The sequence below is a fragment of the Gopherus evgoodei genome, chromosome 3, assembly GCF_007399415.2.
Source record: "Gopherus evgoodei ecotype Sinaloan lineage chromosome 3, rGopEvg1_v1.p, whole genome shotgun sequence".
NCBI classification, from domain to species: Eukaryota; Metazoa; Chordata; order Testudines; family Testudinidae; genus Gopherus; species Gopherus evgoodei.
In genome coordinates this window covers 161,431,794-161,449,347 of record NC_044324.1, presented here as the reverse complement: position 1 = coordinate 161,449,347, position 17,554 = coordinate 161,431,794, and the positions used below count along the sequence as shown (strand labels likewise).

The window sequence follows — 17,554 nt, the reverse complement described above, 5'->3', positions numbered from 1 at the left end:
GAGACAAGGTGATAGAGGAGGCGTGATCACCTAGCACACCGACCCTGTGTAGCACTACAGCCTGCACATTTGATGTGTTTTATAAATGGCCACCTCTTGGAACAGGGTAACCAGTCATTGAAATGCGACCTTCTTCCCAGTTGAGGGTGAAAGCCTCTGCTATTTTAAATTAGCCTAGTTTGGCTAACGGCAATGGAGCTGCCCCAGCTTACACCAACTGAGGATCAGGGCTTTGGTCTGAGTAACACAACTGCCAGGGGTGGCTCTAGGTGTTTTGCCACCCCAAGCATGGCAGGCAGGAAGCCGCGGGACCAGTGGACCCTCCACAGGCATGCCACCGAAGGCAGCCTGCCTGCCGCCCTTGCGATGACTAGCAGAGCGCCCCCTGTGGTTTGCCGCCCCAAGCACGCGCTTGGCCTGCTGGTGCCTGGAGCCACCTCTGACAACTGCAAATCCCCTTTTCCATTGTCCAAGCCCAGCCTGGCCTGGGCCTGTGCGGCTAGAAAATGCAGAGCTGACTGTTTAGAGCTGCAAAAAGCACTGCTTTCATTTCGCACTGGCTAACAATATTTTGATTTTTTCATCCTTAGTGGCTGCGTGGTGACGGGATCTGTGGCTTACTCCAGAAGTCCCTGCACCTTGGCAAACTTTGTGCCAAAGCTGGTATTTAACTCTGCCTGCATAATGGGGTTTCCTTGCAAACCCTGTGCTTGGTTTGGAGAGCTTTTATAAAACTCTTTGCTTTAAGCCCTTTCTTCATTTCCCTCTCAAAGCTGTCCTGTATTGAATTATGCTGGGGATAATAGGGCTGAGGAGATGAATCCACATGGAAGTGCTGCAGCAAGAAGGAAACACATGCTCCACTGAACTAGTAACATATTCAGGTTTATCCATTCCTTAAAGTTAGGCTGCAGTTTTCTGCCTGGCCAAGCACCGGTGTCCCATGGGGATGCGCACAGTCACATACAACACTCCCCAGCTGCTGCAGTGATCATGAAGGCTCTCAGCATATGGACCAGAGGACTGTTGATGCAGGTCCTCTCAAACCAGATCTTTTTATATATTCCCCCTTACTACTTGTAGAAATGGCTCCTATTCCTGTTGATCAGGACTGACTAGCAGGGTTTGAGGTGAGGCATTGGTTGGTTTAAGGACTTGGTAATGGGATATGGAGCCTTTCACCTTCACTTCCCTCTTAGGGGGAACCAAAAATCTTTCCTTTTGGATGCTGCTGCATTGGCCTCAGTGAAAAGCGTTGATGGTCTCAGTTCAGTTCCTAGTGTTGCCACAAATTGGCCCTTGTTGGAGTCTCAGCGGAAATCTCAGGGATTTAAGGAGCCACAGAGAATGAAGTCCTCTCTCACTGCTAGAGGAGGATTCTTCTAGCACAAGGCTAAGGCATGTTGATGTGACAGCATGGGAGAGACTTGTACCTACCGTGGCCTGTGCTGTAACCTGTTCTGGGGATAAGTACTAATAGCCAGTGCTTATACAGCTCTGCAGAGCCCTTTGGAGTGACTGGCTGATTAACTCTCATAACCCCACTACAAAGTAAATCACCATCATAATCTCTCTTCTACAGGCACAGAGCACTCCTGATTTGACCAGGTCACACAGCCAGTCCCAGACAACACTCCTTCTCAGAGCTAGGAATAGAGTTCAGAAGTTCCTGGCTCCTATTGATCACTGGCTTACGCTATCTCTCAGTGTACTCTAGTCTTCAGTCTCCACAGCTGCTAATCCCAGTTTCTTTCCCCCAGATTAAATTCACGGATGCCAGGGGAGGGAGGAAATTCCCCAGTTTTCAGAGCAATGATGCTCTTGCCTCTCCAGTACTGACATTAGTCTTGCTTTCATTTTCTGCAGCCCAGCAGAGGCTGCGTGGCTCCAGGAGCGAAGTGTGGCAATTCCAACAGTTTTGTGAGGACTTGGATTCCACCTATATGTTGCTGGCATTTCCTGTTCTAATTAGTTCTCTCTCTCCCAGCTCCAGCTCAGGCCCAGATCATCCATGCGGGGCAGGCCTGTGTTGTGAAGGAAGATAACATCAGTGAACGAGTGTACACTATCCGGGAGGGCAACACCCTGGTGCTGCAGTGTCTGGTCACGGGACACCCACGGCCACAGGTAACCTTTCTGTAATGCCAGTCACATGCACCCCTGTGCTTCTCTGTTGGGTTCACTCTAATCTCGCCTTGTAGAGGAGACATTGGGGGTGGTTGGAGGACACATTTCCCCACTACCTTCACTCCTCTACCTTTTTGAAGGTAGGTTCCTCTCCTCTCTTTCTCCCCTGGCTTCCTGGGCAGTAGCTGCAATAAAAGAAAGAAAGGGCTGAGGAGCAGAGACACTGGATGAGTGAGTGTCCTCTGGAGCTAGGGCTGTGGCCTACAACGAGGCCAGAAGTCCTACCACAGTACAGCATATGACAATTTCGCTGTGGCTCGAGTACTAGTGAAAACTGTGTTTTGGGAGCAACAGGGCCTAAGGTGAAATATTGCCCAGTTCTGCCTGCGTGCTGTATATTGGTAGCACAAGTCTCTCTCCAGAGCATCTATCATTCTAATGGACCAGAATGAACTAAAAAGATGGGCTGTGTTGAATTCAGGGCTGTGTAGGTAACACTAGAAACTCCAATCCTCTCTCCACAGGACAGGTACAGCTTGGACAGGGGTAGTGCAAGCTTCCCTGTCACATCTCACCAATGTAAGAGTGAAGTCAAACCTCCGTGGTCTGTTCAGCCTTGGCCTCTCGGACCAGGCCAGCAAAGGGGATCACTCAGTTAGTGGAACACTGGGGAAGGGGGCATTTTTCTGATTTGGACACTTGTCCATGATGACCTGGACTGGGACCTATCAACTCATTTCATACAGTGGACGCCAAGCAGCTGCCAGTGGTGGTAATTTTTGATTGCTACTGTCTAAAGCTGGATTCAGACCCATGCCATAGAGAACTGCAGGGAAATTCTTACATAGCAGCTGATGTGTGTAAATGACCCCAGAACATGGGTAAAACTGTGGCTAAACTTGGGCCTTCAGGGCCAGAATAAACCCTGGGGAGTGAGTTACACTGTGAATGAAGCTCTCCGGGGGAGAGTTATAAGAGGATTGGTGAGAAGCTCAGCTGTTCCTGCTGCCCCTGCAGCAGCCTTGCCAGCCGTAGGCACTGATGCTGATAAGCTGTAGCTCTGTGTGTGCCAGCCACCCCTTCCCTGCACTAACTGACCAGACGCTACTTGTCTCTTGGGCCTTGGCTGGTAGGAAATGACAAAGGAGAGAGAGAGCAGCTCAGCCAGAGAATCCAAGTTAGAATTAGCCAACAAAATGTCTTTTAAGAAACAAAATGATGGTGAGCCAGGATGTTGGGCAGCTGGGCCACTCAACAGAGCCTCTTGTGTGTCATTGTGGAGGATTACCTACCCTAGGCACTTAGGCACACTGATCCTGTGCACAGTGGGCAGATCCTGGCTGTGCAGAATAGAGGCATGGAGACAACTGATGCCCATGCTGCTGAGGAGCATGCAGGCAATGTGATGCTCATGGGCGCTCTGAGCCTGGCAGGACTAGAGAACATTGATGTACCCCTGGTGCATACAGAATGCTGCTGCACAAGAAAGTGTGGCATCCCCAGAACCTGTTTGTTTGTGTGTAACACTAGCACATGCAGAGCCCAGGTGTGCAGATGGGACCCTGGCGTGTATGTCCAAAGAGGTCAGGCAGACATGGAACACTGGCTCACACAGAGCTATGCCCACATCCCATCTCTCTCTCTCCCCAGCTTCCCTTCTCTCCCTGCCTCTTCTCTCTTCCTTCTCTACTTTGCCCATCTACCACATCCTTTCTGTCTCTTAACTCCACTCCCACGCATGCTCTCTGCGCCTTCCCCCACTACTCCAGATCAAAGCTCTTCTCTTAGCCTTTGTCTAATCTTTTCCCTCCCTTTCTTCCGTTTACTCACTGAAGCTTTAACGTGTAGCTCAAATATTTAAACGAAGTTGAAATGAAAAGGCTGGGGAAAGATTAAAGAGCTGACTGAAGCAGCTGTGCAAACAAGAGACTCTGAGATTTGGGGCCCTAAAATGATCTCATCATAACCCTGCCAAGACTAAATAAATTCATCGCATATGGCCATTAGCTGAGCAAATCTGCCTAGCAGGGGAGTGGGCTGTAGAATCCCGCCATCTTTAGAGCAATGGCTCTAGTTCAGCCCCACGTCAACTGGCGTTGGGCGTGGACCAACGTACCCACTCCCCTCCAGCGGCTCTGTCTAGCGTGAGGGCAGTTGGAAATGAATATCCTTTTAGTGTTTGCTTTGGGTTCAGTGCAAAATGACCTGGTGGATCTCAACCCAGTTGCTAGGGGATAGGTGTCCAGATTGCCGGAAGCTACCATAGCAACTGGTGCTTCAGAGATGTCTGTATTGAACTCAAAGGCATAGGTGCTGGAACTAAGGGTGCTGGGGGTGGTGCCGCACCCCCTGGCTTGAAGTAGTTTCCAGCATATCCAGGGTTTACAGTTTGGTTCAACGGCTCTCAGCACCCCTGCTATACAAATTGTTCCAGCTCCCTTGGTCAAAGGTGTGACTGTGCCATGTGCAGACAACCCTAGCTAGCTTGAAAAGTTATAGGAATGAATTTGCAACAGCAGGAGTGGCAGCTCAGGCTAGCCACTCGGGTACATACCCGTAGTCCTGGGTGGGCTTGTACAGAGTGTGCTGCCATGCCTTCCCCCCTATTGTTCAAGCTTGCTAGGTCAAAGCTGGCTCAGGTATGTGTACAAGTGCTGCAGTCACACCTCTGACTGCAGTGTAGATGTACCCTGAGAGCAGAGGCAGCCAACAAAGGAGACTGAGAGGCCAATGAACAAATGGGCCATGGGCATTGATTTCCTTCCGTGCTCTCTGGGTTGGGGTAGGGGAAAGCTTGCACAGCTGCTGTATATTTTATGAGATATACAGATAGGACTTCAGTCTCCAGGGGCATGTTTCTGCATCCCCGCAGTTAATTGTGAAATGACCTACAAATGTGCAGGTGGTGTTCTAAGACTAACCGTAAAAAAATGTAAAATTGTTTGAATTCTGAAGGGCTCTTTTTCTTTTATTAAAGTGTGTTTACGACAAAAGAGAGACTTACAAAAATAACCCTTGTGGGGTCCCCTCCAGAGGGGGAGACAGGCTAACAGCAGTAGCTGAACTTCTCACTTTGGAAGCCAAACAGATGAATATCCCCATTCATAGAATCACAGAAATGTAAGGTTGGAAGGGATCTCGAGAGGTCATCAAGTCCAGCCCCCTGTGCTGAGGCAGGAACAAGTAAACTTAGAATGTCCCTGACAGGTGTTTGTGTGATGCAGTAGGGAGCGAGGCGGATTGACCTGGGAATGTCATCTAGTTTTACTGAGACTGTCTGCATGGGGGATGGGAGAGCAGGGATGACTTTAATTGAGGGACAGTACCTGAGCCAGGAAGAGAGTGGGGCGAGGCAATGCCTTTGCCCAGGAAACTGGACAAAGGAAGAGGGGGAGAGAAGAAGGGGGAGAGAGCCGGCTGGAGGGGTTTTGGTTTCAGTTTGGGCTGGCTGGGAAGATGCAGGGAACCCCAAGTCTGGGGTCTAAGCTCCTTGCCTCCCAGATTGACCTGGCTGAAGGGTCCTGGTTGTACCTACAAGCCCTGCTTGGGACTGTGTTCCTGTCGTCTAATAAACCTTCTGTTGTACTGGCTGGCTGAGAGCACAGTGAATCTCAGGAAGTGAGGGTGCAGGGCCCTGACTCCCCCCCCACTCTGTGACAGTTTGTCCAACCTGTTCTTAAAAAACGTCTAATGATGGGGATTCCACAACCTCCCTTGGAAGCCTATTCCAGCACTTAACTACTCTTTTTGTTAGAAAGCTTTTCCTAGTATCTAACCTAAATCTCTCAGGCTGCAGATTGAGCCCATTACTTCTTCTCCATGTCTATTGAAGGTAGGACAACAACTGATCACTGTCCTCTTTATAAAAGCCCTTAATACGTTTGAAGACAGTTATCAGATCCCCTGGCAGTCATGTGATCCCAAGACTAAACATGCCCAGTTTTTTTAACCTTTGCTCAGAGGTCAAGTTTTCTGTAGTTATTAATTATTTTTTTTGCTCTCCTCTGGACTCTCTCACCCTTTTTCCTAATCCTTTCCTAGATGCACAGAATAGGCACAGTACTCCAGGCCCCACCAGTGCCAAGAAGAGTGAAATAATTACCTCCCATGTCTTCCACTCCTGTTAATACATCTCAAAATATTTGGCCTTTTTCTCAACTGCATCACATCCTTAACTCATCTACTCAACCTGTGATCCACAATAACCCCTTTTCGGCAGTGCTGCTGTGTAGCCAGCTACTCCTCATTTTGTAATTGTGCATTTGATTTTTTTTCCTTCTTAGGTGTAGTACTTTGTACGTATCTTTTCTGAGTTTCATCTTGTTGAATTCTGACCAATTCTCTAATTTGTCATGCTCATTTTAAATTCTAATCCTGTCCTCCAAAGTGCAACCCCTCTCCACTTTGTGTCATCCTCAAATTTTATAAGCATACTCTCAACTCCATTATTCAAGTCATTTAATGAAAATCTTGAATAGTATTTGGATCAAGACTGACCCCTGTGGAACCCCAGTATCTGCGCTCTCCCAGTTTGACAGAAAACCATTGATAACTACTCTTTGAGTATGATCTTCCAACCAGTTGGGCACCTGCCTTATATTAGTTTCATCTAGACAACATTTCCCTACCTTGCTTATCAGAATGTCTTGTGGAACTGCACCAAAAGCCTTACTAAAATCAAGATATACAAAGTCTACTGCTTTCCTCCAACCTCTATGCTAGTAACCCTATCAAAGAAGAAAATCAAGCTGGTTTGGCATGATTTGTTCTTGACATAGCTATTGCTTATAACCCTATTATCCTCTAGGTGCTTACAAATTGATTGATTGTTTATTTGTTCCAGTAAATTTCCAGGTATAGAAGTTAGGCTGACTAGTCCATAATGTCCCGGTCCTCTTAGTTCCTCTTTTTAAAGATGGGTAACTAAGTTTGCTTTTCTCCAGTCTTCTGGGATTCACCCATCCCTGATAAATTATTGAAAATCATTGCTAACAGTTCTGAGATTACTTCAGCTAGTTCCTTAAATACCTTAGGATGAATTTTATCAGGCCCTGTTGACTTGAATACAGTACTTCTGACTTTATCTAGATATTCTTTAACCTGTTCTTTCCCTGTTTTTCCTTGTGTTCCTTTCCCCTTGTTGTTAATATTTAATTGTATAGAGTATCTAGTCACCATTAGTGAAGACTGAAGCAAAATAGGCATTCAACACCACAGCCTTCTTGATGTAATAAGTTATTAGCACTTTTTCCCAGCTAAGTAGAGGACCTACACTTTCCTTAGGGTATGTCTACACTACGAAATTAGGTCGATTTTATAGAAGTTAATTTTTAGAAATCGATTTTATACTGTAGTTTGCATATGTCCACACTACGTGCATTAAGTCGGCCGAGTGCGTCCTAACTATCATGGCTAGTGTCGACTTACGGAGTGGTGCACTGTGAGTAGATACCTCACAGTTCCCACAGTCTCCGCCACTCATTGGAATTCTGGGTTGAGCTCCCAATGCCTGAAGGGGCAAAAACATTGTCACAGGTGGTTTTGGGTACATGTCATCAGTTGCCCTTCCCTCCATGAAAGCAACAGCAGACAATCGTTTCGCACCAGACACCAAGGCAATTAGAAGAGCACAGCAAGGCATGCTGCGCATCAGAGAAGCTTTGAAAACCAGTTTCATGACTGGCCAGGCTTCGGTGTGACAGTTATTTGTGTTTCTCCTTGATGCAAACCCACCCCCTTTTTTATTTTAATTCCCTGTAAGCCAACCACCCTCCATCCTTCGAAATAAAGTAACTATTGTTTTGAAACCATGCATTCTTTATTAATTACAAAAAAAAAATGAGAGAACGGACAAGGTAACCCGGGTGGGGTGGGGGAAGAGGGAAGGACAAGGCCACATTGCTTATTATAGCCACGCTACAAATCAAAACTGTTTGAATGATAGTCTTCTGTTCCTTGGGCCATCCTCTGGAGTGGACTGGTTGGGTGCCCAGAGCCTCCCTTCCGCCTCCCCCTGCCCCTCCCCTTGTGTTCTTGGGCATCTGGGTGAGGAGGCTATGGTACATGGGGAGGAGGGTAGGGGGTTATACAATGGATGCAGCGGGGGTCTGTGCTCTTGTTGGCTTTCCTGCAGCTCCAACAGATACTTGATCATATCCGTTTGCTCCCCCATTAGCCTCAGCATCACATCCTGCCTCCGCTCTTTGTGCTCACTTAATTCTTTCCTGGCCCTGCCATTAAATGCCTCCATGCATTAAGCTGTGCCCTATCAATGCGGGAGGACTGCATGAGCTCAGAAAACATGTCATCGCGAGTGTGGTTTTTTTCACCTTCTAATCTGCGATAACCTCAGGAATGGAGATGATAGGGGGAGTGTAGAAACATTCTATGCTCTACAATTCTGGGGAGACTGCATGGTCACCTGTGCTGTTGAGTTCGCCATGCTGACCAAACAGGAAATGAAATTCAAAAGTTCCCAGGGCTTTTCCTGTGTACCTGGCTAGTGCATCAGAGTTCAAAGTGCTGTCCAGAGTGGTCACAATGGAGCACTCTGGGATAGCTCCCGGAGGCCAATACCATCAATTTGTGTCCACACTATCCCAAATTCGACCCAGCAAAGTTGATTTTAGCGCTACTCCCCTCACCGAGGAGGAGTACAGAAGTCGATTTTAAGAGCCCTTTAGGTCGACAGAATGGGGTTGGTTGTGTGGACACATTCATTTTTAAATTGACCAAACATGGCTAAATTCAACCTAACCCCATAGTGTAGGACCAGACCTTAGTCTTTCTGCACTAAAAAGTTAGGATGACCCAGCTACATCGCTATGGGGTGTGAAAAATCCACACTCGTGAGATACATAGTTAATCTGACCTAACCCCAATGTAGACAGTGCTAGTTTGATGGAAGAATTAGGTAGTATCCACACAGAAGTGCTTAAACAGCGTTGCTGTTACAGTGGCACAGTTGCAGCATTTCAAGTGTAGACAAGCCCTTTAGCCTTTCTGATTTTGTCCCTACTTGCTTGTGCTGTCCTTTTGCACTCCTCCCAGCAATTCATCTATGTTTCCACTTTTTGTAGGATTCCTTTATGATTTTTCAGGTAATTAACGAGCTTCTGATGGACCCATATTGGCCTCCTACTAGTCTTCTCATCTTTCCTTTGCATCAGAATAGCTTGCAGTTGTGCCTTCTAATATTGTCTCCTTGAGAAACTGCCAACTCTCCTGAATTCCTTTACCTCTTAGGTTTTCTGCCCATGGGACCTTACTTCCAGTTTTTGAGTTTGTTAAAATTTGCTTTTTGGAAGACCATTGTTTTGTTCATGCCTTTCTTTTGTTAGAGTCACGCAATCAGTCATTCCATGATCACTTTCATTCAGATTGCCTTCAGATTCGCAACCAATTCTTCCTTGTTAGAGTGCGTCAAGGCTAAACTGGCAATCTCCCTGGTTACTTCCTCCACTTTCTGAAACAAATAGTTGTCCCCAGTACATTCCAAAAAGTTACTGCAAATGTGTTCTGCTGTATTATTTTTCTAAGGGATGTCTGGGTAGTGAAAGTCTCCCATAACTACCTGGTCTTTGTGTTCTGGAGATTTGCTATATGTTCTGTGTGTTTGTTTATTCTCCATTGCCTGGAAAATGATGGTAAAGGTGCCAAGAGAAGTGGTGATAATAGCTTTGTAGCCATGAGCTAGTTACCTGCAAGGCTCCACCCCTCCTGGCCATCCATGCTTGGCTTGCTGGCCAGCTTCTGCCCTCCAAGGATCAGCACGGAAAGCCTTGTGTGTGCCAGCACTAAGCAAACCGGGTTTGGCAAAGGTTTTGTGCTGGCTAATTGAACTGATCAGGAGTGAGCAAATGTAATGCACTTTTGCGAATAGTAGGGGGAGTTTAATGGCAGGGGAACACACAGCAAGATGGGAGGAGCTGTTACATTTGGGGGTCACTGCGGGGCACTAGTGGGTTGCGAATGGACAGGTGCAGCCATTTGGCAGGGACATTTTGGATCAGCTGCTAAACCTGCCTTGGCTCCAGTGAACATGGCTGTGCCTGACTCTGTGGGCATAAGGTGGGGAATGTTGCCTTCTCAGATGAGGGGCACAAAGGTGAGTGTTGCTGTAATCTGAGGCCTTAGAGCTGCGTCCACAGCTCTGAGTCCATTCGTGTGGCTTTTTGCTGTGTTTGCCTCCCTCCCTCTCCTATTCCCCTGCAGGTGAGGTGGACCAAAACTGCTGGCAGTGCCTCGGACAAATTCCAGGAGACATCGGTGTTTAATGAGACACTTCGGATTGAGAAGATCCAGAGGCTGCAGGGAGGCCGCTATTACTGTAAAGCTGAGAATGGGGTTGGGGTCCCTGCCATCAAGTCCATTCGAGTAGATGTGCAGTGTAAGTCATTTAGCGGCAGCCCAGAGCACCCCACAGCTCTATTGTGTGTCTATAACTAACTGTGTGGCCAGCAGGACTCTACATGAACCTAGAACCATGCTCCCCTCCAAGGGACAAAGGGACAAAAGTGGTACCTCCGGAACCCACTTCCCCCTGGGATGTTAGACCCTTTGTGGGGCAGGATGACTTTATCTGTCTAAATCAACCTCTCTCAGCCCAGGGACCGTGATCCCCTCCAAGGGTCCCCAATGGTTATCTGGGCTGGTGAGGGTGTTTGGCTTCTGTTCCCTTTTGTTTTTCTCTGTTTCAACATTGACTTGCTCTCCACTCCAAAATGGATCCACCTTAGATACCTGGAACACCCCAGAAACCATTGCACTGATTCCTACTATGCCTCATCTGAAGCACTGTCAGAACAGTGGGATGCTCCTGGGGAGGCTGCATTGTGAATGGCTAAATAAGGGGTGAGCATAGGAGGAAAGCCAAGAATCCCTCAATTTAAGCCAAAAAGGAAGAGAGCTGATCTGAAATTCCTCTGGCCTTTTATTGCTCTACCTGGGTCTCTCTCACCTTGGAGATTCCACTTATTACGCCTTGTGGGGTGCAACATTTATACATGGGCTGTTGTGGCCAGCTGTGATGAAGGTTAGAATGGGGTTGTGTTGCTGTCGTGTGGATACCCCCTTGTGAGAGAGACCAAAGACCTGGAACCAAGCACGATTTTGAGGGAACTTTACTAGGCAGACACTTTCTGCTTTGCGGAGGATAAGCAGGCACAGTACAGCACAGACTCCCATCAAGCTGCTTCCTTGTTTGGTGGGAATTCTGCTCATTCCTTGGGGCCATCAACTGATGCAATTCCCTTCAAATCTTGGTGGCACCAAACCAAGGTCCTCACTGACCTCAGTTCTGAAGGTCCAATTAAACATTAAGTAAAGGTTTACATTAGAGATTGGCCTGAGCACCCCCACAACTTTGGGAGAGTCAGGATCCAGAACTGTGTCTTGCAGCCTGGGCAGGTTCCTATTTTAAATCAGCTTTGACTGTTGCCTTCTGCTTTGGTTTGAGTTTCTCTCCTCCCTTACCTTGCCCCACTCCTTTACCCCACTAGGGCAGTGTTGGGTGAGTACCATCCTACTACTTAGGCAGGGGGCACATGTAACTCCTCCTGCAGCTAATGCTGCTGTGGGTGGGGTCACTGTTTCTCTGTGGATTCCAGCTGTCTTTGCTCTGAGAAGTTCCCAAACCACCTAAGAACTCTTGGCTTGTCCACCTTTCCACTTTCATGTCTACAGTTCAGGCATTTAATTGCTCCCCTACAAAGGGAACTTTGGTCTTCTCAGACCATGGCATAGCAGCTTGTCCAGGTCTCTGTGTCTTTAGGAATGGGATTGTGGAAAGACTCTTGATATGAGCATTGTAAGTTGTGGGAGGTCCCTTTGCATTGGGGTGCAGTTTGAAAGTAGGGTGATGTAGAGTCCTGTGGTTCCTCATGCATTTCTGACCTTTAGAACTGTGGGGCCAATGGGGTGGCCAAGGGCTTTCTGATACTAACGTCTACTCTGCACATGGACTTGGTAATGCATCTCTTCTGTTTGCGTGTTTTGTGGGAGAAGAGTCTGCTTTCTTTCAGTATTTGCTGTATATAAAAGGGAGCAGTTAGGAAAGATCAGGTAGTTGTTTGAGGGATCACAAGGGCCAGCCTTTAGCTGGCTGAGCCAGAATTTCAAACTATACCCTTCTTTTCCTTCCTCTAATACATAATTGGGAACAGTCCCCATAATCTCAGTGCTGCCCTTAGTTTTAGTGTCTTCAGTGGCCAGCCCTGGTGCTCTGGAACATTCAGTAGGATGTATTGCAGATTGCCTGGGAAGCTCCGTTAGGCACATGCAGATGGTTCCAAGGAGGGTACAGTAGCCTGCAGTGAATGATCCCACTGCTTTGGGCCAGAATCAGAAGGTTGGCTGCTCCCTGTCCTGGTTTGGTGGGGCTGGGGAGTGTCAGTCTCTCTTAGGTCAAGATCAAGTGGACTATGGGAAGAGCAAAACACAAGCACACTCTGGGCCACATCCACCCTTAGTGTCGCTCTCCTGAAGTCAGGAAGTTGCACCAGGCATGGATTTGGCCTTGTCGTGCTTAGTGTGTGCCCGTGCTGGTTCTGAGGGCAATTTGCTTTCACAAGAAGAAAGCTCTAAACTGATCTGGAGACTGAAGCCCCATAGAGGCCGAGTTTCATGGATGGAGGTGTAGGTTGCCATTTATGCACCCAGATCTTCCAAAGTTCCCTATCCTTTGATTTTCACTAAAGCAAGTCTTCCTCTAAGGAGAAAGCAAGGCAGTGTGCAGCTGAGTATCAACGGCTGCCAACCAGCCTTCTGGGCAGGGGGATCTAGGAAGCTGCAGTTGCCAGCAGAAAGTTCCTAGGTCTCGCTGCACTAGGCAGGGATGCTGCTGCCTGGAGCGGTTCCATGCTGGGGAAAGGGAAGACGAATGGAAAGAGGAAGATGCTGTTGTTGAAGCATTCCATGCGGTTGGGTCAGTGCTAAATGTGTCCCTAGTGCAACTCCATTGACTTCAGCGGAGTTACTGTACGCCAGAGACATATGTGTTTCCTTGGTTCTTATTGTAGCATCTCTCAGGAGGGCTGGGCCAAGGGCTGGCAGCTATTAAAAGAGAGTTTGAAGGAGGAAATCTAGGAATATAAAGGAAGATAGCGCTCTGCCCTACCATGGAGAGAGCACAAATGGATGGGGGCTGGGAGTTCTGGGGAGCTGGTGTGCTCTGTCCATGGGGGTTGGAGGAAAATCTCCTATCATAATAGTGAACCTCTTGCTTCCAGTTGACTAAGCATTGGCAGGCTGGAAGGATGTTAGCTGTAACTCAAGTCTTCTAATGTCTTGAGGGATAAAGGAAGGAAATGGAGGAGTGGGGTGGTGGTAGGCTCTGCCCAGGGTCATGGATGAAGGGGAAGGATAGTATAAAATTCAGTTAGCGCTCCTGTTAACAACACGTGTAGAGAAGGGTCTCTTCTCTGTTTTTCTTCTCTCTCTTTCTGTCATTCAGCTAACAGTTCAGCTTATGTCTCTAAATCATGATGCTGTCAGGCTAACAAATCTTGGCTCCCATTATAAATGCTGTCTTCAGAACACACGCCTCATTAAAATATGTAAACAGACTGGTCCATGCGCACATCTCTGTGGGGAAGACATGCTAGTCAGAGAGCGCATTAACAGCGATTAATCTTTTCCCTTTGTAGCTAGATTTCCAAACTTGCAAACATCTGAACCAATATTTTAAAATCCACTGACATGTAAGAACATGGAGTGATGGGAATGCACGCTTTCCCTTCATAGGCTCTGGGGCAGGGGGGGTCGCAGGAAGGCACAAATGAAGGCAGTGTGCATGGGTTTTACTGATAGTTACCTCAGATGTAGCATTCACAGTCAAGTTGGGGCCTGATTCTGAGCTTGGTGATGGGGGGATATCCAGAGTTGCTCCACTAAGATCAGTGGCCACCCTCCCCTCAAAATGTAGAGGTGTGTGTGAGAGGGGTTGGGGGCATGTCAGAATCAGGAGTCCAGTTTGGCCCCATCTCTCCAAATTAGTACAACTTTAAACAGGGCCTGAATGTCAATTAATCTCAACAGTGATGCTGTCTCATGTTCCAGTCCAGGGGTTCTCCAGCTGTTAGGTCTCCCTCAGACAAAGGGGCTCCAAGACTCCATCTCCCCTTTCTGCTCCCACACTAGCCCCTCACAGCACAGGGGCACAGTTTGAGAAGCCCTTTTCTAGCAGGAAGGTTGCAGTGGGCGAAGCCTGCCAGCATGGTGAGCTCTCCAAATGGGACCCTCTGCAGGACTCTTCTTCAGATCCTTTCAAATTAAAGGTTAATACCAGGACTAACATGAGTTTGGTGTAGGGGAAGTGAGAGAGGACTTGGGAGGGTGTTTTTTTCTAGGGAGTGGAGAGAGAAGGGGACAGTCTAATGGATAGTTTTGGAGTCAGGGAGGAAGATATTTACAGTGCTTTTTTAATAGGGGTGGAGGGGATGGTGGAGGGGAGAGAGGATCTGTGCACATGGTAATAGGAAGAAGGGTTTGGGGTGCACTTTTTTAATGGGAGAGAAGAGGCTGCATCCAGATGTTCCTGTGTTCTTACATCCCATGGTTGACATTCCACCAGACTCTTTCCTGTCTGTGAGATGAATTTCCATCTCTGTCCATCTGTTGTTCCCATTTTCTCTTCAGCTTTAAGGTTTTTCATGTTTTTTTCCATTGTCTGACCATGTCCAAGAGAAGGGTATAGCCCCAACTTCCCAGAAGAAATCCCTTCCCATTCAGGGACAGAGGCCACAGAAGTGAAGGGTGGGAGCAGAGGGGAGGAAGGGTGGGGGAGGAGAGTTCTTGAGGTTTGGAGCCCTTTACCTATCAGCTAGAACAGAGGATTGAGATCAGGGAGCAGAGGGGAAGTGATCTGGGAGCTGGAATGATGACATTGTGGTCCTGTCAGATAGCCAATCAGTTAATCTTACTGCCAGCTGGAGGCTGCAAATCAGAGCTTATTTCCTGCTCCTGGAATGTTGTGGAGTGGACTGGAGATGGTTTCTCCCAGCAGTTCCCTTAAGGTTCCATGTGTTGAGTCAGGTCTGCTTCTAGCTTAGTGTTTTCATTGACTGACTGAGTGTGTGTGTGTGTGTGTGTGTGTGTGTGGAGGGATTCCCCTCTTCTCCTCCCTCCTGGAGCTTTGTCTGCTCACCAGGCTGCATGTACCGTGGCCTGAACCTTGCTAATGGCCCCCGCGGACCTTCCCCTCACTCCCTTCCAGATCTAGACGAGCCCATTCTCACTGTCCACCAAACCATCAGCGATGTACGTGGCAGCTTCTACCAGGAGAAGACGGTCTTCCTCCGGTGCACAGTCAACTCTAACCCTCCCGCTCGCTTCATCTGGAAACGGGGTGCTGAGACACTCTCCCACAGCCAAGATAATGGAGTGGATATCTATGAGCCACTCTACACACAGGTGAGAGAGACAACACCCACCCCCAAACCTCACCACTGGCTTGTGTTGGCAAATCACCCACCAGGGCCTGAAGATCATCATGGGTCCATCCCTACCATGCCGTGAGGGGAAATGTTGTCCTCCTCCTGGCACCCACCAGGTTCCCCAATAATCCAGGATCCCTGCACAGTTTATTGTCTGTGGGTGATGCTTCTCACTCCCCGCTTGGCTTGTTCCATATACTAAGGAGAGGGTGGTAGGAGAAGTGTGGATTGCAAGAAGCACTCCCAATACAGAGGACTGTGATGGGTCAAGAGGACTCCTCTGCCTGCAGGCCTTCCCCTAAAGTGTTTAATGTAGACAAAGGGAGAAGAGTGGAGCACGAGGGAGGATCGTAGCTGGGAATTTCTTGTCCTACCATCAGAATGACGCCTGTGCCCAAGGGCCACTGCGGCCTCTTTGGGGATGGAGCCAGGGATGGCTAGGCAGGAAACCTCAGGAATCCAGGCCAAGTTATTCTGTTTCGTTATGTTCCTTAAAGAAGGAAATGGAATCCAGTCCATAGGCCCCTGGTACTCTTCCCCTGTGCTCCCATCTCTCCAGCTGCACATCCCCTAGCATCCCATTGCTACACACATGCTGATGGCAATACACCTTCTCTGCTCATCAGGTTCACTCCTAGAGCCATGTGTGCTGTTCACAGCCAACAGATTTTTAGCCCTTTTTCCTTTTGGCAAACTGCCTGTGAGCAGGCCAAGGTTTTCATGTTTGTGTCAGTTACTCCTAACATTAAATGAAGAGTTTGTGGAAATTAATTTGAATGGTTGAGATGATTCACTGAGCAAGCCATGTGATTGGTTCCCTAAGTCACATGACACTGTTTCTGTTCCTAATTGGATGCCATACGCTTCCTGTTTATGAAGAAAGAATGAGGAGTACTTGTGGCATCTTAGAGACTAACAAATGTATTTGGGCATAAGCTTTCGTGGGCTAAAACCCACTTCATCAGATGCATGGAGTGAAAAATACAGTAGGGAGATATATATACAGAGAACATAAAAAGATGGGGGTTGCCATACCAGCTCTAACGAGACAAATCAATGTACATTGGCCAAAATGGACAGTCTCTATGCAAAAGAATAAATGGACACAAATCAGATTTCAAGAATTATAACATTCAAAAACTAGTTGGAGAACACTTCAGCCTCCCTGGACACTCAATTACAGACCGAAAAGTCACAATTCTTCAACAAAAAAATTTCAAATCAGACTCCAATGAGAAACTGCAGAACTGGAATTAATTTGCAAACTGGACACCATTAAATTAGTCTTGAATAAAGACTGGGAGTGGATGGGTCATTATACAAACTAAAAACTATTTCCCCATGCTAATTTTCCCCCCTACTGTTGCTCACACCTTCTTGTCAACTGTTTGAAATGGGCCAGCCTGATTATCACTACAAAAGTTTTTTTTTCCTCCTGATAATAGCCCACCTTAGTTGATTTGTCTCGTTAGAGTTGGTATGGCAACCCTCATCTTTTCATGTTCTCTGTATGTGTATATGTACATCTTCCTATTGTATTTTCCACTCCATGCATCTGATGAAGTGGGTTTTTAGCCCAAGAAAGCTTATGCCCGAATAAATGTGTTAGTCTCTAAGGTGCCCCAAGTACTGCTCATTCTGTTTGTTGATACAGACTAACACGGCTACCACTCTGAAACCTATTTATGAAGAGTGTTTTGGTTTGGAAATATGCATGAGTGTTTGTAATTGCTGGAACTGACGGTGCTAATAATGAAGAGCTTTTCCAAATGGAAGTATGTGCATCCCAAATACACATGTACTCTTCCTCTCTGTCTGTCTCTCTCTCTTCCCCACCCCTCATCTTAATGTGCAGGTCAAAATTCTCATGCTTTCTTATGCTTGTTTCCTCCCCCCCTCCACACATTGCGCCTCAAGTCCCAGTGTTTTTCTTCTCTGCAACTGTAGTGGTGGTGGAAGGGAATGCTCTTGGGTAGCCTGCATTCCAAAGCATT

General features: G+C 47.5%; 1 protein-coding gene across 1 annotated transcript in view; it reads left to right on the top strand.

Moving 5' to 3' along the window:
* Window positions 1–17,554, top strand: part of MDGA1 (MAM domain containing glycosylphosphatidylinositol anchor 1) — a 197,477-nt gene that overhangs the window by 62,970 nt on the left and 116,953 nt on the right. Inside the window, exons 2-4 of the mRNA XM_030554282.1 lie at window positions 1,988–2,127; window positions 10,342–10,516; window positions 15,341–15,537. Of these exons, the coding sequence (XP_030410142.1) occupies window positions 1,988–2,127; window positions 10,342–10,516; window positions 15,341–15,537 (512 nt within the window). The remainder of the gene's footprint in view (window positions 1–1,987; window positions 2,128–10,341; window positions 10,517–15,340; window positions 15,538–17,554) is intronic.